The sequence below is a fragment of the Leopardus geoffroyi genome, chromosome C3, assembly GCF_018350155.1.
Source record: "Leopardus geoffroyi isolate Oge1 chromosome C3, O.geoffroyi_Oge1_pat1.0, whole genome shotgun sequence".
NCBI lineage: Eukaryota > Metazoa > Chordata > Mammalia > Carnivora > Felidae > Leopardus > Leopardus geoffroyi.
In genome coordinates, this window is record NC_059338.1 from 5,485,561 (window position 1) to 5,505,320 (window position 19,760).

The 19,760-nt window shown below is 48.2% G+C and overlaps 1 protein-coding gene and 1 long non-coding RNA gene across 3 annotated transcripts; one reads left to right on the forward strand and one right to left on the reverse strand.

The window, feature by feature from the left end:
* Window positions 1-24: 24 nt before the first annotated feature.
* LOC123586255 lies at window positions 25-828 on the forward strand. Its single transcript, XR_006706707.1, has 2 exons — window positions 25-125; window positions 451-828. It is a non-coding gene; the product is annotated as an uncharacterized LOC123586255 (long non-coding RNA).
* Window positions 829-18,345: 17,517 nt separating this feature from the next.
* TSTD1 (thiosulfate sulfurtransferase like domain containing 1) lies at window positions 18,346-19,697 on the reverse strand. 2 transcript variants are annotated; one of them, XM_045455257.1, is made up of 5 exons: window positions 19,587-19,697; window positions 19,301-19,423; window positions 18,636-18,798; window positions 18,432-18,541; window positions 18,346-18,381 (listed from the first exon to the last, which is right to left on the reverse strand). In XM_045455257.1, the coding sequence occupies exons 1-4, from the start codon at window positions 19,660-19,662 to the stop codon at window positions 18,490-18,492; spliced, it is 414 nt and encodes a 137-aa protein (XP_045311213.1). In that variant the 5' UTR covers window positions 19,663-19,697; the 3' UTR covers window positions 18,346-18,381; window positions 18,432-18,489. The 2 variants fall into 2 exon arrangements, with proteins under 2 accessions (XP_045311213.1, XP_045311214.1); XM_045455258.1 differs by lacking the exon at window positions 19,301-19,423 and having other exon boundaries at window positions 19,587-19,693.
* Between the last annotated feature and the right edge of the window lie 63 nt (window positions 19,698-19,760).

Here is a 19,760-nt window from a genome sequence, read left to right on the forward strand (position 1 = left end):
TCGCCAGGTGCAACCTCGGCCCCCGGCTCCCCGCCCCCCGGCGCTTGGCGCCGGTCCGAGCCCGAGCCGCCTCCGATTGGCCCGCGGGCCCGTCGCGTCCGGGGACCAGTGCGCACCTTCTGCAGGTGAGGACGCCCTGATTGGCCGGCGTTCCTCAAGTAGGGACTTTCTGACTGGCTGGTTCCGAGTCAGGACGGGAGGAAGAGCCCGGGGGAGGGAAGGGAGGGACTTGTGCTGTGGGCCTCGTGGACACCCGGCTGGGTTTGCTTTCCGTGGCTTGGGTGTGGGTTTGCGGGTGCATCGCCGGGTGCTGCGGGAACCTTGGCCCTCGTCCTTTGGCAGGTGAAAGCCACACATTCATGGGGGGGGGGGTGGGGGTGGGGGGAGAGGGACCCGGAGAGAAGAGGACGCGAGCCCCAAAACGCCATCCTCCGTCCGCCCCATCCGCAGCGTCACAAGCTTCGAGAGGGGGCGCGCAGAGAGGAGGAAAGGGAAGGGAGCCCTCAACTCCAAGGCGGGAAAAGCAGAATTACCTTCTCTCAAGAACTTTAAACATCCGATGGGGACACCCACACCCGGATAATACAAGCTGACCCACAGACAGATGCTCTACAGACATCACCGTGAGGCCAGGATTTGCCCCTTACACACGTCCGATGTGTCAGCGAAACGCTGCGTTTCAAAATTGTTTATCCTCTCTCTGTGACTCACAGTCGGGTGCTGACTAAGCCCCTCTTGCTATAGACTATGTTAACACTCGAGCTTTCTGTTAATGTTTACATTGTTGGGTCATTTTCTTTTCATTGAAACTCACGCTCACCACCTTTACTATTTCTAGCTTTTGCTTTACCGTGATTTCATCTTAACTGTTCTTGCCAATTGGAAAACTTCCTGAACATGATTTCATTGAGTGAAAAGTCCACACCTTTATGCAAACCGGTAGGTAGCATTCTTTGACCTTCTGCTTCTTGAACTGTTGTTGCTCTCAGTCCTTTGTCCACATCACTTCTGGTCCCACCCAATCTGAAGCAATGGTTATTTAAGCACCTAGAGGATGCTGTAGGGAAAGACAGATCGATATAAACCAGTCTCTGACTTCACATGACCGACAGTCTACTCCCAAGACTGATACAGAAACAAGATATTATGTAACCAAAAGAAACTTCACGTTACTGAATTGAAACAAATGTTCCGTGCCTGCCAGGGGCAAAGTTCTCTTCTTTACCCTCAAAGGAATTTAAGGTCTTGGAGACAGAGGCAGATACAAGCAGAAGGATGGGCTAGGAGAAGGGATCGATCACTGCAGGGTTGGGAGTGTCAGAGAAAACTTTAAGGGTGGGGGGACTTGAGCAGCAGTTAAAGGAACTCTGACACTGGTCAGAAGTCTTTAGATGGAAGGGTCATCTTAGAGGTCATTTAGTTCATTCTCTTGCCCTACATAGGAAGGCTCATACAACCACAGAGAGTTTGGGGTTTTTTTTAATTTTTTAATGTTTATTTATTTTGAGAGACACAGCATGTGCAGGGGAGAGGCAGAGAGAGAGGGAGACAGAATCTGAAGCAGGCTCCAGGCTCTGAGCTGTCAGCACAGAGCCCGATGCAGGGGCTCCAACCCATGAACTGTGAGATCATCACCTGAGCTGAAGTGGGACCCCTAACCCACTGAGCCACCCAGGTGCCCCAACCACAGAGAGTTTATACATCCTCTGTTTAAACTCTAATAAAAATTCTCGAGGCAAACCATCCTGCTTTTTTGCACAGCTCTTAACTGTTAAAATATCCTTTCTGGGGGCACATGGGTGGCTCAGTCAGTTGAGCATCCAACTTCTGATTTCAGCTCAGGTCATGATCTCATGGTTGTGAGATCAAGCCCAAGTCGGGCTCTGTGGGGCTCCTCGGCGCTCCGTAGGACTCCACGCTGAGCATGGAACCTGCTTTAGATGCTCTCTCTCTCTCCTGCTGCCCTTACCACCCCTCATAAAAAATATGTATATATACTTTCTGGAATCTGCTTGCTGGTAACTTCCAGCCTCTACTCTCTGGAGTTACGCAAAATAATGTCATTATTCTTTGCCAATGACAGCCCTTCCTTCAAGTATTTTAATATACTTATTATGAGCCTCCTAAGTCTTTCCTTCTCCAAGCTAAACATCATTAAATCCTTCAAGAGTCTTCATATGGCATGGTTTCACAATCTTCCGCCCCCCTCTCCCCCCCCCACCCCCCCACCCCCCGCCAGGCACGGGAGAAACCATCTCTCCATGAGACAGACAGATCTCAGTTCAAATCTGGTCCCCCAGTTTCTAGCTAGTCCTTGGCCAGCTCACATCCCTCTGAAACTTCCTGCATCCAGAAGGTAGTTCTGACGACAATGATACCTTACAGCAAAAGCAAGGATTAAATAATATAACACACACCATATGCTAAGCACAGCACCTGGTCCATTTTAAGCACTGGGGTGATGGCTATTTCCATCACATGTACTTACAGCACAAGAATGCATTCACAAAATATAATAGCCATATTACACCACTGAGTTAGTTACAGCCAACTTGTGGCAAAGTCAAACCCACAAGGCGTTTTTTTCTTTTTTTTTTTACATAGATAATAACTTCTGTTGTCATAAGCTCATCTACATTTTCCTAACATTCAGGCTTTAACCAATCTTTTTTATTTTAACTTTATTTATTTATTTTTAAATTTACATCCCAGTTAGTTAGCATACGGTGCAACAAAGATTTCAGGAGTAGATTCCTTAATGCCCCTGATCCATTTAGCCCATCCCCCCTCCCACAACTCCTCCAGTAACCCTCTGTTTGTTCTCCATATTCAAGAGTCTCTTATGTTTTGTCCCCCTCCCAGCTTTTATATTATTTTTGCTTCCCTTCCCTTGTGTTCATCTGTTCTGTGTCATAAAGTCCTCATATGAGTGAAATCATATGATTTTTGTCTTTCTCTGACTAATTTCACTTAGCATAATACCCTCCAGTTCCATCCACGTAGTTGCAAATGGAAAGATTTCTTTCTTTCTTTCTTTTTTAATTTTTTTTAACATTTATTCATTTTTGAAAGGCAGAGAGAGACAGAGCGAGAATGAGGGAGGGGCAGAGAGAGAGGGAGACACAGAAACAGAAGCAGGCTCCAGGCTCCGAGCTGTCAGCCCAGAGCCCGACGCGGGGCTCAAACTCATGGACCGCGAGATCGTGACCTGAGCTGAAGTCCGACACTTAACCTACTGAGCCACCCAGGCGCCCCAAGATTTCTTTCTTTTTGATTGCCGAGTAATACTCCAGTGTGTGTGTGTGTGTGTGTGTGTGTGTGTGTGTGTGTGTGTACCAAGTCTTCTTTTTTTTTTTTTTTTTTTTAACGTTTATTTATTTTTGAGACAGAGAGAGACAGAGCATGAACGGGGGAGGGTCAGAGAGAGAGAGGGAGACACAGAATCTGAAACAGGCTCTGGGCTCTGAGCTGTCAGCACAGAGCCCAACGCGGGGCTCGAACTCACAGACCGTGAGATCATGACCAGAGACGAAGTCGGCTGCCTAACTGACTGAGCCACCCAGGCGCCCCAACGTCTTCTTTATCCATTCATCCGTCGATGGACATTTGGGCTCCTTCCATTCTTTGGCTATTGTCGATAGTGCTACAAGCTTTTATTTTCCATTGGACTACTATTAAGTCAGGTCTCTCACATCCTGTACTTGTTCAGTTGTTTCTTTTTTCTTTTATGTTTTCTTTTATTTATGAGGAGGGGAGGGGCAGAGAGGGAGACACAGAATCCGAAGCAGGGTTCAGTCTCCGAGCTGTCAGCACAGAGCCTGACGCAGGACTCAAACTCACAAACTGTGAGATCGTGACCTGAGCCGAAGTCAGACGCTTAACCAACTGAGCCAACCAGGCGCCCCAACAGTTGTTTCTTAACTATAGTACGTTTGCATTTAACCTCATTCAAGTTCATATTTTTTTGTTTTGAAAATGAAATATTCATACATACAAAAGTATACATGAAATAATGTTAATGGTTAGTGTTAATTGAAAAAAAGGAAATACAAATAGTATGCATCCCAGTTATTTCTACACAAAATATTTGTGTATACAAGTATAAAGCATGAACGTAATTTTACGGCATGCGAATGATTTTTTATTCTCCATATATTTATTTTTCTCATAAAATTGCTTATATAAACAAGTTTATAAATCTCATTGTCATTGACATTTGTTTCTGTTTTTTAATTTTCAATTTTATTTTTTTATTTGAGAAAGAGAGCTGGGAGAGGTCAGAGGGAGAGAAAAAGAGAGAGAGAGAGAAAATCTTAAGCAGGCTCCACACTCAGTGTAGAGCCTGACACGAGCTCGACCCTATGACCCTGGGATCATGACCTGAGCCGAAATCAAGAGTCAGACACTCAACCGACTGACCCACCCAGACGCCCTGACATTTGATTCTTATAGTCTCTTTAAAAAGGAACAGATTTGGGGCACCTGGGTGGCTCAGTCGGTTAAGGGGCCGACTTCGGCTCAGGTCATGATCTCACGGTCCGTGAGTTCGAGCCCCGCGTCAGGCTCTGGGCTGATGGCTCAGAGCCTGGAGCCTGTTTCCGATTCTGTGTCTCCCTCTCTCTCTGCTCCTCCCCCATTCATGCTCTGTCTCTCTCTGTCCCAAAAATAAATAAACGTTGAAAAAAAATTAAAAAAAAAAAAAAAAACTAAAACTAAAATAAATAAAATACTTTGTGTCCATTTTGAAATGTAGGGTTTGTGCAGGTACAACAAACATGCCACGGTAGGTACTGTGACATGCTTCCCTGCAGGAATAAGGATTTCCGGCCCCAGTTGTTGGCCTCTGGGAGTTACCTCCACTAAAGAGAGGCACCTAGGCCGAAGGCACACCCGCTTCCCCGGGGTCCCCTCTATCCAAGGACTGATCCCCGTGTGTCATTCCTGGGCCATCTTGAAAGAAGTTTCAATGGAGCAGCGGGGTGGCCAATAAAACGTGCATGCAGTGACTAAGGAGAGAATGTCAATTGAGGAAATAAAGACAACGGCTACAGACAGGTCAACTGAGATTTTGCTGAGAGGGCAGCAGAGAAAAGAAGCAGCAGCTGGAGGGCTGTTGGAGGAACGCAGAGTAAGTACTTTGCATGGAAACACTGTATGCTAATGGCAACGATCGAGCAGAAAGAAAAAAATCAGCGCTGTGTGAGAAAGAGGGGACAGCGGCACTTCCGAGTTCTTGAGGAGAGAGGGGATGGGACCCAGGGTTCAAGGTGGGTGTTAAAAAGGAACAGAGCCAACCATCCTCCGTGACAAGAGGGAAGTGATTGGTACAGCTGGTCATCCGTTACTCGTCTGCGGGAAGATGATGGAAATTCCGTCTGACTTCTGTTCTCAGTTCAGTAGGAGGCAAAGTCATTAGCAACAAATGCACAGGGGAAAGGAAGGTTAGGGGATCTAACTAGTGGGGGGACCTCCTGTGCAGGTAGCACCCTTGCAAGCACGGTGAGCCTTCCTAGAACCTGCCAGGCTTTCTGTGAGAAGTGTGGCAAGCGCCAGCCCACAAAGTGACACAGGACAAGACAGGCAAAAGATCCTCTGTAGGCTCAGGGCAAGGGGCATAATGACAGGAAGCAGGGTGGCCACAGTGGGCAGACTCAGATCATTTTCCAGGAAAAGGCTGTAACAGTGCGAAGCAGCTTGCATTGAGGTTTGAAGGTGTTGAGACCAGATGCAGATCTAAGAGAATGCTGGCTGTGAAGAGACACAGGCATTTTGAGGGCGCCTGAGTGGCTCAGTCAGTTAAGCATCAGCCTCTTGGTTTTAGCTCAGGTCATGATCTCACCATTCATGGGTTCGAGCCCCTTGTCAAGCTCCGAGCTAACAGTGGGGAGCCTGCTTCGGATTCCCTCTGCTCCTCCCCTGCTTGCTGTCTACCCCCCCCCCCACCTCTCTCTCTCTCTCTCAAAATAAATAAAAACATTTAAAAAAAGATGTGAACATTTTGAACTGTGAGGAGATAAGAGGAAGGGCCCTGTGATCCAGTCCCAATCCTCATATTTTGTTTTATTCTGAAGACAGTAGAATCTTGTGTTAAAAAAATAAATAAAAATTAATCAATTAATTAATTAAAGATATTTTTAAAAAAATGGGGCACCTGGGTGGTTCAATGAGTTGGGCGTCTGACTTTGGCTCAGGTCACGATCTCACCGTTCGTGGGTTCGAGCCCCGCGTTGGGCTCTGTGCTGACAGCTCGGAGCCCGGAGCCTGCTTCGGATTCTGTGTCTCCCTCTCTCTCAGCCCTTCCCCTGCTCGTGTTTGCTCGCTCTCCCAAAAATAAATAAACATTAAAAAAATTAAAAAATACAGGGTGGGGAGAAGTGGAGACAGGAACTGAACACACACTAGGAAAGTGTATCGGGACTAGTGAGCTGTGTCAACTGCCTACTAGATATTTCGGACACAAATTTAAAGAGAGATCCTTCACACAGGTGTGAGTTTTACCCCCAGCTGTTTGACTGCAGGGAAGGAGTAAACCGTTGGGTTTGACCATAGTTGGGTTTTTCCTAAGCAAGCGGATGGAGACAACAGCAAGGATGCAGAAGGGGTTTCCATCTCTTACAAGTTCTTACTAGTTCTGTGTCCTTCCAAGCCTTCCTTTTGTGAACATAAGCAATTACACGTAAGTAAGCAAATAAAGAAGTAAATGTGTGGATATACACACACAAACACATGTCCATATTATCTTACTTTTTTTCTTTCAAGATTTTGTTTAAATTCAAGTTAGTTAACATATAACGAAAGGCCTTTTTTCAAAGAGAGGGCACGCGCTCACTGTGTGCACATCCCTGGAAATTGGCAGGGGGAGGGGCAGTCTTCCGCAGATTCACGCTCAGCGTGGCGCCCAACCTGGGGCTCAATCTCATGACCCTGGGATCACGACTTGAGCCGAAATCAAGAGTCAGATGCTCAACTGAGCTTTTTTTTTTTTTTAACACAAAAGATAGCATAGTACCTTTTTTCCCACTTAACAATGAATTCTGGGAGATCCTGAGTACGCAGCGAGCTTCCTCGTTCTTTTCTGCAGTTCCGTAATATTCTGTTGTTTGCTTATAATGTTGCTGATTTAGCCAGTTTTCACTAAGAGACCCTTGGATTACTTTCAGTCTTTTGCTAACATACGTAATGAAATGAATAAACATGTACACGTATCATTTCACATGGGTGGAAGCTTATTTCCAGAAAGCTTCCAGAAATGTGAGTGCTGGGTCAAGGGTATATGCAGATACTGACAAAGAGCCCTCCCATAGAGTGTGTACCAATTTGTATGTACGTAATCTATTTTTTCAATCTTAATTTTATTTTTTTAAAAGTTTATTCTTTTTTTTTTTAACGTTTATTTATTTTTGAGACAGAGAGAGACAGAGCGTGAACAGGCGAGGGGCAGAGAGAGAGGGAGACACAGAATCAGAAGCAGGCTCCAGGCTCTGAGCCATCAGCCCAGAGCCTGACGCGGGGCTCGAACTCACGGACCGCGAGATCGTGACCTGGGCTGAAGTTGGACGTCTAACCGACTGAGCCACCCAGGCGCCCCAAAAGTTTATTCATTTTTGAGAGAGAGAGAGAGAGAGAGAGAGAAAGAGAGAGCAGGGAAGGGACAGAGAGAGGGGGACAGAGGATCCCAAGCGGGCTCTGGTGCTGACAGCAGTGAGCCCCTTGTGGGGCTCAGACTCATGACCTTGAGATCATGACCTGAGCTGAGGTCTGATGTTCAACAGACTGAGCCACCCAGGTGCCCCAACATAACTATTAGCATATCTGTTCTCCCATAGTCTTGCAAAAGAGTGTTTTCTCAGACATTTGAATATTGGCTAAACTGATCAATGTAGGGGCGCCTGGGTGGCTCAGTTGGTTAAGCAGCCGACTTCGGCTCAGGTCATGATCTCGCGGTCTGAGAGTTTGAGCCCCGTGTCGGGCTCTGTGCTGACTGCTCAGAGCCTGGAGCCTGTTTCAGATTCTGTGTCTCCCTCTCTCTCTGACCCTCCCCCGTTCATGCTCTGTCTCTCTCTGTCTCAAAAATAAATAAACGTTAAAAAAAAAAAAACTGATCAATGTAAATTGAAGTACAATTTACATTAGTGCATTTACCTGATTAATGTAAAATGAGTTTAGTTTTTTTGTGTCATTTTTAGTGTCTTTTCAAAATTTTATTTATTTACTTATTTTGAGAGAGAAAGAGAGTGTGAGCAGAGTAGGGGCAGAGCCAGATGTGGGCTTGAACTCAGGAACCGTGAGATCACGACATGAAGGGAAATCAAGAGTCAGAGGCTTAACCCACTGGGCCACCCAGGTGCCCTGTGTGTCTTTTTTTTTTTAAAGAGAGACATTTTTGGGATGCCTGGGTGGCTCCTTCGGTTAGGCGTCAGACTTCAGCTCAGGTGATAACTTCAAGCCCCGCATCAGGCTCTGTGCTGTTAGTTCAGAGCCTGGAGCCTGCTTCAGATTCTGTGTCTCCCTCTCTTTCTGGCCCTTCCTGACTCACACTCTGTCTCTCTCTATCGAAAAATGAATAAACGTTTAAAAAAATTTTAAGAGAGACATTTTAAAGGAGACATTCTATCTTTTTAATTTTTATTTATTTATTTATTTAGAGAGACCATCTTTTTTTTTTTTTTTTTTTTTTTTTTTTTTTTTTAGTTTACATTCAAGTTAGTTAGCATATGGTGCAACAATGATTTCAGGAGTAGATTCCTTAATGCCCCTTACCCATTTAGCCCATTTCCCCACCTACAACCCCTCCAGTAACCTTCTGTTTGTTCTCCATATTTATGAGTCTCTTATGCTTTGTCCCCCTCCCTGTTTTTATTTTTGTTTCCCTTCCTTGTGTTCATCTGTTTTGTCTCTTAAAGTCCTCATGAGTGAAGTCATATGGTATTTGTCTTTCTCTGACTAATTTCGCTTAGCATAACACCCTCTAGTGCCATCTGCGGAGTTGCAAATGGCAAGATTTCATTCTTTTTGATTGCCGAGTAATACTTCATTGTATATATATATACCACATCTCCTTTATCCATTCATCCATCAATGGACATTTAGGCTCTTTCCATACTTTGGCTACTGTCGATAGGGCTGCTATAAACATGGGGGTGCATGTGTCCCTTTGAAACAGCACACCTGTATCCCGTGGATAAATGCCTAGTACTGCCATTGCTGGGTCATAGGGTAGCTCTATTTTTAATTTTTTTGAGGAACCTCCATGCTGTTTCCAAAGGGGCTACACGGGTTTGCCTTCCCACCAGCAGTGCAAAAGAGATCCTCTCTCTCCACACCCTCACCAGCATCTGTTGTGGGAGAGACAATCTTCAGCAGCCTGCGAGCCCAGCATGGAGCCCAATGCGGACTCCATGTCAAAACCTTGAGATCAGGACCTGAGCCGAAATCAAGAGTTGGACGCCTCACCGACCGAACCCCCAGCCGCCCCGGGGTTTAGTGTAACTTGTGTATCTCAAAGTGAGCATCCCCATAACTTCAAGAGTCCTGTGTGTTGTGTGAGCTCTTCGTTTGTTTTTCATTTCTCTTCATATGTTTCACTCATTTTTTATTGGAGTAATTGTCTTTTTCTTGTCCATTTGTAAGGGCTCTTTATATAGTCAGGAATTAGACCTTTGTGTACACACTGAGTTGATTTCCCCCCCAGTTGGCTGCTTGTCTTTTGACTTGATTTCTGTGATGTTTGCCTGTCTTTGCCATGCAGGCAGAAGGCTTTTGATTGCTTGTGTTGTTTGTTTGTTTGTTTGTTTTTGTTTTTGAGAGAGAGAAAGAGAGAAGAGAGCACGTTTCTTGGGCTCCTCACTGGGCATGGAGCCTGCTTGAGATTCTCTCTTTCCCTCTCCTGCTCCTCCCCCACTCTCAAAAAAAAAAAAAAAAAAAAAGTCACATGCTCCACGGACTTAGCCAGCCAGGCACTCATGGACTTGAGCTTGAGTTTTCTTGATAAGTTTATCCCGGGTTCTGCAAAGGAACGGTGATAGCAATGACCCATGCGTAGAATCTACTGCATTAGGAGGAATACAAAGGCATGAGGAAATTAATAAATAGCAAAATGTTGGTAAGGTCGATGAATTGGATGACTTGGTAGGTTGAGGAACGTGGTGACAAATAGGAATAGGAATAGGAAGCAGAGTGAATGAGTGGGAAGGATGTCCCTCTGGATAATCTGACGACACCGTTTTCCTGACTCATGTTCTCTTTGGGGTCTCTAGCAATGAGCTTAACTTATGTTTTCTTTCAGTTTTAAAATCTGCTTTCCTAGGGGCGCCTGGGTGGCGCAGTCGGTTAAGCGTCCGACTTCAGCCAGGTCACGATCTCGCGGTCCGGGAGTTCGAGCCCCGCGTCAGGCTCTGGGCTGATGGCTCAGAGCCTGGAGCCTGTTTCCGATTCTGTGTCTCCCTCTCTCTCTGCCCCTCCCCCGTTCATGCTCTGTCTCTCTCTGTCCCAAAAATAAATAAACGTTGAAAAAAAAATTAAAAAAAAATAAAATCTGCTTTCCTAGAGTCCACTTTTTTTTTTAATTTTTTAATGTTTATTTATGTTTTGAGAGAGAGAAAGAGAGAGAGACAGAGTGTGAGTGGAGGAGGGGCAGAGAGAGAAAGGGAGACACAGGGTCCAAAGCAGGCTCCAGGCTCCGAGCTGTCAGCACAGAGCCCCACGCAGGGCTCGAACTCACAGACCATGAGATCATGACCTGAGCTGAAGTCGGACGCTGAACCGACAGAGCCATCTGGGTGCCCCTTCCTATAGTGAAGCTGGTATACTTGCACTGATATGAAACAAAACAGACTTTGAAACTAGATGAAGGGGACATAATGAGAAAGGAATCCAATCAGGAGGAAGCGTTACAGTTCTGTGTACAATCTAATACCACAGTCTCCAAATATACAAAGTAGAGGTGACAGAACTAAAGGGGAAATAGACAAATCCCTATCATAGTGACAGATTTAAACATACCTCTGTAAGAAGCTGAGAGGACAAGTAGACAAGAAAATTCTAGAGACATAAATAGATTTGAACAATCTATCAATTAATAATTAATTAATAAATATAATTATAATTAATAAATTGGACCTAACGGACATAGAGAGCACTGCACTCCCAAACTGCAGGATATACCCTCTTTTTTTGCAAATAATTTTTAACGTTTATTTATTTTTGAGACAGAGAGAGACAGAGCATGAACGGGGGAGGGTCAGAGAGAGGGAGACACAGAATCCGAAACAGGCTCCAGGTTCTGAGCTGTCAGCACAGAGCCCAACGCGGGGCTCGAACTCACGGACCGCGAGATCGTGACCTGAGCCGAAGTCGGCCACTTAACCGACTGAGCCACCCAGGTGCCCCTGCAAATAATTTTTAAAAATTTATTTGTTTATTGAGAGAGAGGGAGAGAGACAGGATCCCAAGCGGGCCCCACCCTGTCAGCACAGAGCCCAACGCGGGGCTTGAACCCACGAACCGTAAGATCATGACCTGAGCCAAAACCAAGTGTCGGGTGAGCCACCCACGTGCCCTTGTACCCTCTTTTCAAGCATTCATGGAACATCTACAAAAATTGACCATACAATTGGCCATAAAGCCAGTCACAACAGAGTTTAAGTTTGTACATGCAATGTATGTTTTCTGAGCACAGCGATGGCAAAATGAGTGAGTTCACTTTGCAAAAATTCATCCAGCTGCACGCTTATGAAGTCTGGCTCTTCTATTAAACATATTTTCTTTTTATTTTTTTTTCAACGTTTTATTTATTTTTGGGACAGAGAGAGAGACAGAGCATGAACGGGGGAGGGGCAGAGAGAGAGGGAGACACAGAATCGGAAACAGGCTCCAGGCTCTGAGCCATCAGCCCAGAGCCTGACGCGGGGCTCGAACTCACGGACCGCGAGATCGTGACCTGGCTGAAGTCGGACGCTTAACCGACTGCGCCACCCAGGCGCCCCAAACATATTTTCTTTTTAATATGACATACTTTCCCACAGCCTATCACACCTTCCCTCCCATCGAGTTTCGAAATACCTATGCAATTTTATTTACCTTCTTGTGTTTATTATTCATATATATCTCCACACCTTCTACATGGCAGGTACTTTACATGTGTTACTATTAGAAAAAAATCTTTTTTAATGCTTATTTAATTTTGAGACAGAGAAGGAGAGAATGCAAGCAGGGGAAGGGCAGAGACAGAGGGAGACACAGAATCCGAAGCAGGCTCCAGGCTCTGAGCTGTCAGCACAGAGCTCGACGCGGGGCTCGAACCCACGAGCTGTGAGATCATGACCTGAGCCGAAGTCAGACCAGAGCCACCCAGGTGCCCCTACATATGTTATCTTAATGAACTCCCACAACCGGGCACCTGGGTGGCTCAGTCGGTTGAGCATCTGACTTCGGCTCAGGTCATAATCTCACGGTTTGAGTTCAAGCCCCGCATCAGGCTCACTACTGTCAGCGCAGGACCCACTTTGGATCCTCTGTCTCCCTCGCTCCTTGCCCCTCCCCCGCTCACACGCTCCCTCGAAAATAAACATTAAATAAATAAATAAACTTCCACGACTATCCAAAGAGACGTGTTCTAACCCCCATTTTTACAGATAAAGAAAGTGAGGGTTGGAATAGTTAAAAAGTAGCTAGTGGTGACCCCTATTTAGCCTTTCCTTTTTACAGAACAACGTGCTACCCTTCATGAGTGTTAGTCCCAACTTTCTCCCCTTGCATTTTTCCCTCTGAGAGTTAATACCTGAGGAAAAATTCCACGTTTATGGAAGTACCTCCTACGAGCCAGGTGCTGGTTGAATTGTGGGCCACACAAAAATGGAGTCAACATAAGCAAAGAGCCATCCACGCAAGTTATCACACAGCATGAGAAGTGCGTGCCTCCTCCCTGTCCTCCTGGTCTCATGGCCTTTGTGGAATTCAGTGATACAATATCATCTACTTATTTTCCTCCCTCCTCCTTTAGTTTGAAAGCCCTCTGGATGAGGACAGCAAGTGTCCTGCCAAATACATTCTTCTAATTCTTGTGAAATTCAAAGTAATCACAAAACAGCCTGGAAGCTTCCCAAACGGGGGAAATGGCAAGCAGGCGCCACCACGGTGAGGAGGGAGTAGAGGCTGCTTAGTCCCCTAAAAACACCCAGCCTGGTGGGGGCAGGTGCTGAAGAGGAAGTTTGGAAAGGCAGGGTGACGCCAGATCTAGGCTACAGATTGTTCAGAAGGCCGGGCCACGATGCGTGCCCGAGCCAGTAGGCAACAAGGACTTCTTGTAAATTATCGACTCTGACTGATAAGATAAAATGTTATTCTTTTAATTTTTTTAATTTTGTTAATGTTTATTTATTTATGGGGGGGGGGAGGGTAAGAGAGAGAGGAAGACAGAACCCGAAGCAGGGTCCAGGCTCTGAGCTGTCAGCACAGAGCCCGACACGGGGCTCGAACCCACGAGCCGTGAGATAGGACCTGAGCCGAAGTTGGACGGTCAACTGACTGAGCCACCCAGGCGCCCCCTTTTAATTTTTAAAAAAATTTCAGGGGCACCTGGGTGGCTCAGTCAGGTGAGTGACCGACTTCAGCTCAGGTCATGACCTCATGGCTCGTGAGTTCGAGCCCCACACGGGCTTTTGCTGCTGTCAGCACGGGGCCCACTTCTGATCCTCTGTCCCCCTCTCTCGTCCCTCTCCTACTTGCATGCCTGCACGCTCTCTCTCTCACTCAAAAATAGAAGATACAAACATTAAAAAAATTTTTTTAAGAATTCATTTATTTTTAGTTATTTATTTTATATTAGAGAGAGAGAGAGAGAGAGAGAAAGTGCACCAGTGGGGTAGAGGGGAAGAGAGAGAATCTGAAGCAGAATTCAAGCTCAGCCCGACACGGTGCTTGATCCCACGACCCTGGCATCACGACCTGAGCCGAAATCAGGAGTCAGACGCTCAGCCGATTGAGCCACCCAGTTGCCACGAAAAGATTTTATTTTTTTATTTTTTTATTTTTTTTTAACGTTTATTTATTTTTGAGACAGAGAGAGACAGAGCACGAATGGGGGAGGGTCAGAGAGAGGGAGACACAGAATCAGAAACAGGCTCCAGGCTCCGAGCTGTCAGCACAGAGCCCGACTCGGGGCTCGAACCCACGGACCGCGAGATCATGACCTGAGCCGAAATCGGCCGCTTAACCGACTGAGCCACCCAGGCGCCCCAGATTTTATTTTTAAATGAAAAATAGTCAGTTGGGCGACTGAGTTCACTCAGGTCATGATCTCACTGATCGTGAGTTCGAGCCCCATGTCAGGCTCTGTGCTGACAGCTCAGAGCCTGGAGCCTGCTTCGGATTCTGTGTCTCCTCTCTCTCTGCCCCTCTCCCACTCACATTCTGTCTGTCTCCTTCAAAAATAAACATGAACAAAAAAAAAAAAAAATTAAAAAAAAAAAGATTTTATTTTTAAGCAATCTCTACACCCAAAGTGGGACTTGAACTCACAATCCTGGGATCAAGAGCCACATGGTCTTGCAGCTGAGCCACAGCCACACACCCCAAGGAACCAATTGTTGTTGTTTTGTTGTTTTAAGTAAGCTGCACACCCAACATGGGGCTTGAACTCCTCACCCTGAGATCAGGAAGTCGCATGCCCTACTGACTGAGCCAGCTGGGCGCCCAAAAATGTTATTTTAAGGTTGCTCAGCCAGCGGTGTTTCCAAAAGGCTGAAATCAGAAGATTCTGAACGTTGGCAGGGTAGTGAGGCTCAACAAATACCCACTGAGAACTCGCGTTCATTTGGGGCACTTCTGTCTTTAAGGAGGTCACACCGACTGGGAAGAGTTAACAACAAAAATGGAGTGTGACAGATATGACACAGGTATTGGTCCACACAACGTGGGGCAAAATTTGGTGAGAGGGAGGAGCCCAGTGGAGTCTGGAAACGAAGGCAGAAGGCAAGGGGACAGACAGCTGGTCCGCTCGAGCTCCCGGCCTCACCTGTTGAAATAGTTAGCTATGAGGAAAGGGAAGAATTAAAAAAAAAAAAAAAAAAAAAACAACCTTTTAATGTTTTTTAAATTTATTTTTGAGAGAAAGAGACACAGAACGAGCTGGGGAGGGGCAGAGAGAGAGAGGGAGACACAGAATCCAAAGCAGGCTCCAGGCTCTGAGCTGTCAGCACAGAGCCTGACTCGAGGCTCAAACCCACGAACCATGAGATCATGACCTGAGTGGCAGTCGGATGCTCAACCGACTGAGCCACGCAGGCGCCCCTGAAAGGGAAGAATTTTAAAGGGCAAAGGAATGGGTTGGAACAGCCATATCAAGTTTATGAACCAAACAGTTAATGAGGGAGAAAGAGGAAAGATCTCTTCATGATGACCAAGCCAGGGGGCATGGTCGGTCATGGAGAGCAGGCCACTTTACTTCCGGGGCCCTCTCTGACCCTCACCAGCTAAACTGAAGAAAGCAAATAATGTAGGTTGGCAGGCTGGGAAGGAAGCTAAAACACTAGTTTACGGTGATAGAAGATAGACAATGGTGCCTAGAAAAAGATTAAGGATGGAACTGACTGCAAAGGGGCCCCAGAAAAACCTCGGGGATGTCAGTGTTCTAGATCTTATCAGGGTGGTTGTTACAAGTGAGCATACGCTTGCCAAAACTCAATGAACTGAACATTTAAGAACTGTTCATTTTATGGGAGGTAAATTATGCTTCAAAAAAAAAAAAAAGGAAGAAAGAAATGCTATAATCAAATTACAATATTTGAGGAGGCAAAAAAAGAACACTAGAACAGTTGAGAGTCAAACAAGGAGGGAAATTAGACCCCAGGAAAACCTTCCAAGCAGTCTGAAAAGCAAAGGGAGGTGGGTGTTTGAGGGAAGAAACGGCAGGGACGATTTGCCAGAACTTAGCCCAGACTCACATGTTTCGATTGTATCTGTAGACCCAATGCTGTCCAGCTAAGTGCAGACAGAAATGAACTGTAGTTGGGGCACCTGGGTGTAGTTGTTCCAGGAGAATCATCCTGCACTGTCTGTCTCTGTCTCTCAAAAATAAGTCAACGTTAATGAAAGAAAGAAAAGAGAAAAGAAAAAAAGAACAAAGGAAGGAAGGTAGGAAGGAAGGAGTGGAGGGAAGGGAAGGAGGAAGGAAGGAAGGAAGGAAGGAAGGAAGGAAGGAAGGAAGGAAGGAAAGGGAGGGCGGGAAGCGTGGGAAGGGAGGGGAGGAAAGGAGGAAGGGAGGAAGGGAGGAAGGAAGGAAGGAAGGAATTGTGGTTAGCCCAGGGAGAATGGGAGAGCCATGACAGAGAAGCTGGAGAACCCAGACGAACAGATTTTGTGGAGGGGCACGGTAGGCTGTGACATAAGACACAGAGGGCTGGGTACAGCCCAGGAGGTAGAAGGGGAGAGAAAAGGAGGGAGAGGAAGGCAAGGAATGCAGGGATTTGAAGGCGTTTCTCCAGAAACTTGAAAAATCAGAAAATTGGGCCCAACTTCCTCTTCCACCAATAAAGGAACAGAATTGTATTATTTATTTTTTATTTTTTTAAGATTGTATCTTTTTTCATTTAAAAAAACCTGTTTATTTAAATATAATTTATTGGGGCGCCTGGGTGGCGCAGTCAGTTAAGCGTCCGGCTTCAGCCAGGTCACGATCTCGCGGTCCGTGAGTTCGAGCCCCGCGTCAGGCTCTGGGCTGATGACTCAGAGCCTGGAGCCTGTTTCCGATTCTGTGTCTCCCTCTCTCTCTGACCCTCCCCCGTTCATGCTCTGTCTCTCTCCCAAAAATAAACGTTGAAAAAAAAAAATAAAAAAAAAATAAATATAATTTATTGTCAAATTGGCATCCGTACAACACCCAGTGCTCATCCCAACAGGTGCCCTTCCTCCACTTTCCCCTCTCCCCCACCCCCATCCACCCTCAGTTTTTCAGTATTTAAGAGTCTTTTAGGGTTTGCCTCCCTTCCTCTCTGTAACTAAATATGTTTATTTATTCTGAGAGAGAGAGAGAGAGAGCACAGGGGAGGGGCAGAGAGAGAATCCCAAGCAGGCTCTGAGCTGTCAGCACGGAGGTCGATGTGGGGCTCAAACTCACCAACCAGGAGATCATAACCTGAGCCGAAATCCGGAAATGGATGCTTAATCAACCGAGCCATCCAGGCACTCCTCTTAAGTTTTCATTTATTTTTTTTTCAGGAATCATCCCGCCCAACGTGGGGCTCAAACTCGCAACCCCAAGATCAAGAGTTGTAGGCTCTACCGACTAAGCCAGCCGGGCGCCTCAAGGAATAAAATTTTAAGACAGCAAACTTAGGAAGTCAGAACTCTGGCATGAAAATATTTGAAAGGTCTGGAAGGACATGCATCAAACTATGCCCCGCACCAGAGGGGAGGCACATACACGCTGTGTTGAGTTTTGTCAGCAAGTGTGTGTTTCTCATTTTCCTTAACCAATTAAATTTTGTTCAGTCCAGCGCGGGATCAAAGGACGGTGTTGCTAGAAGCTGGGGCCTGTCTTTGGTGTAACCTCACACTTGTAACCTGTGTTTGACACACCTGTAGGCATGAAGGGTGACATCTGTTCAGTCCCTCACTGCCTGGAGCTGCCCTTTCCTTTCCTCAACCCAGTGACGAAGCCTGAGGGAGGGCAGGTGGGGGCTGGGGACAGGGGCAGGCAAACTATGGCCATCAAGGACTAGATAGTAAAAATGTTAGGACTGGAAGAACATGGAGTCCCTGTCACAACAATGCCGCCATTTTACACAAAAGCAGTCACAGACAACGTGGAAAGAAGTCATGGCAGCAAGGCCAAGCCAAGCCCCAGTCGGCCGCCCTCTGGAGCAGTGGTTCTGGCCCCTGACTGCACATTAGAATCACTTGGGGTGGGGGGTTGTGGGGGGGGGGGGGGGGGAGAGGGGCGCCTGGGTGGCTCAGTCGTTTGAGCATCCGACTCTTGATTTCAGTTTGGGCCATGATCCCAGCGTCGCGGGATCCAGCCCCATATTAAACAACACTTAAAAAATCACTTCGGGGGCTCATAAAACCACCACTCCCCAGGTCTCACCCCCAAGATTCCAAATCTGGAAGGGGACCCACACTTTTTTTTTTTTAGGTGCCAGTTGATTCTGATGTGCATCCTGAGCTGAAAACAGTTGTTCCAGGAGAATCATCCTCTCAGGAAACTGCAGGGGGTTGGGAGGTTGGGGTGGGGGGTGGGGGGGGGGGTTGGGACAGAGAATGCTGGAGAAGGACCCAGGGCTGAAGTGAAGTCTAGATTAAGATTGGGAGTGTTCGCAGTGCACCTGACAAACTAAGTGCTTCCAATGCTTCGAGTAAACGGTCTTTATTTGATGCTTTTCGCGCAGAGCACTGTAAGCAGTGCCCAAGCTGGGGAGTCAGACCCTCCACCACCCGCAGTTACGGTGGCCGCGGTGGGGAGGGAGAGGGGGCCGTCAGTAAGCCACCTTCTACCTAACCTTCTTTCTGGAACCATTCTCTATAGGCCCCTGCGTAGTTGCGAGCCCTGTGGAGACAAAAGGGGGAGGGGGTGAGGGAAGGACAGGCCCGGGAGGCAGTCCCCAGTCACCCCCAGCCGGCGATGCACACCTCCCCCATACCCTGTGTATCCAAGGCCCTGGGCCAGCTGCGTGGCCTGCAAACCCCGCTTGCCCATCTGGCAGAAGAAAATGAGATTCTCATCGTCCCGCTTCGGCTTCTCGGCGGAGTACAAAGCCTGGAAAGCGGCGGGCTCCATTTGCAGGGCACTTTCCAGCTCAGACACTGGGAGGAGTCGAGGGGACAGAATGGGAAGCCGGCGGCTGGCGATCTCAGGTTCACACCGGGCCCGGCAGGACTGGCTCCTGCGGCCCGAGCGCGTCTCCGGAGCGCCCCCAAACCACACCCGGTGACCACGCCACACCCCAACCTCAAGGACAAGGCAGGCCCGCCCGCGCAGGAAGGCGGCCGCACACAGCTGAACGGGGGCCACCTCCCCTGCGGCGAGGAGGAGCGGCGGGCGGGCGCCCGGCCTCGGGGAGGTCAAGCGCGGAGCAGCGGGTCCGCCCCTTCCTCGCCGCCTGCGATCCGCTCAAACTGGAAGGGCCGGTTGCGCTGCCAGGATCCGCCTCCCACCAGCGCTTCTCCAGGAAGTCGGGAGGTGGGTGGGTGGGGGCGGCTTAAGGCAAGGCGGGACCCCCGCAGCCGTGCCTCGCCCACGCCGCCCTAGACGCCCCTCCTGCACGGCCTCTAGGCCACCCGCGCGGGCGTCCCCTCGGCCCCCTACCCGGGATGTTGAGCGCCCCCGGGATGGTCCCCGCTGCCGCCTCCTCCCGAGATCTCACATCGATGAGCCGGGCCCGGCCCGAGGCCAGGAGCGAACGCAGTTCAGGGAGCGAGACCGTGGGCGCTGAGGAGGGAGGCACGAGAGCCTGGAGCGGAGCGCGGCGCCCCAGCCCGGGAGCGGGAGCGGGAGCGTGCGGACCTCCGCGCCCCCCGCCGCCGCGCCTCCTCCCGGGGGCTCCGCGCGCTCCCGGGGGTCGGGGCGAGGCCCCACGTCTCCCCGCAGGTACCTCCGGCCATGGCGCGCGCCGCGACGGCGAGCTGCAGGAATGCGGCCCCGGGCCGCCCCCTCCGTGCCCGCAGCATCTCCCCCGCCTCCCGGAGCCGGGACCGGAACCGGAAGCGAAGGCACCGCCTCCCGATCTGCCCCCTCGGCACCTGTTCGCGCGCGGTACAGCTGATAC

Bases quoted from the DNA above. Each gene is read 5' to 3' on its own strand.
- TSTD1 (XM_045455257.1), bottom strand. From the start codon at position 19,662: ATGCTGCGGGCACGGAGGGGGCGGCCCGGGGCCGCATTCCTGCAGCTC. The intron at 19,424-19,586 runs GTACCTGCGGGG...CTCCCTCCTCAG, and splicing joins GGCGCGCGCCATGGCCGGAG to CGCCCACGGTCTCGCTCCCT. The intron at 18,799-19,300 runs GTAGGGGGCCGA...GACTCCTCCCAG, and splicing joins GGGGGCGCTCAACATCCCGG to TGTCTGAGCTGGAAAGTGCC.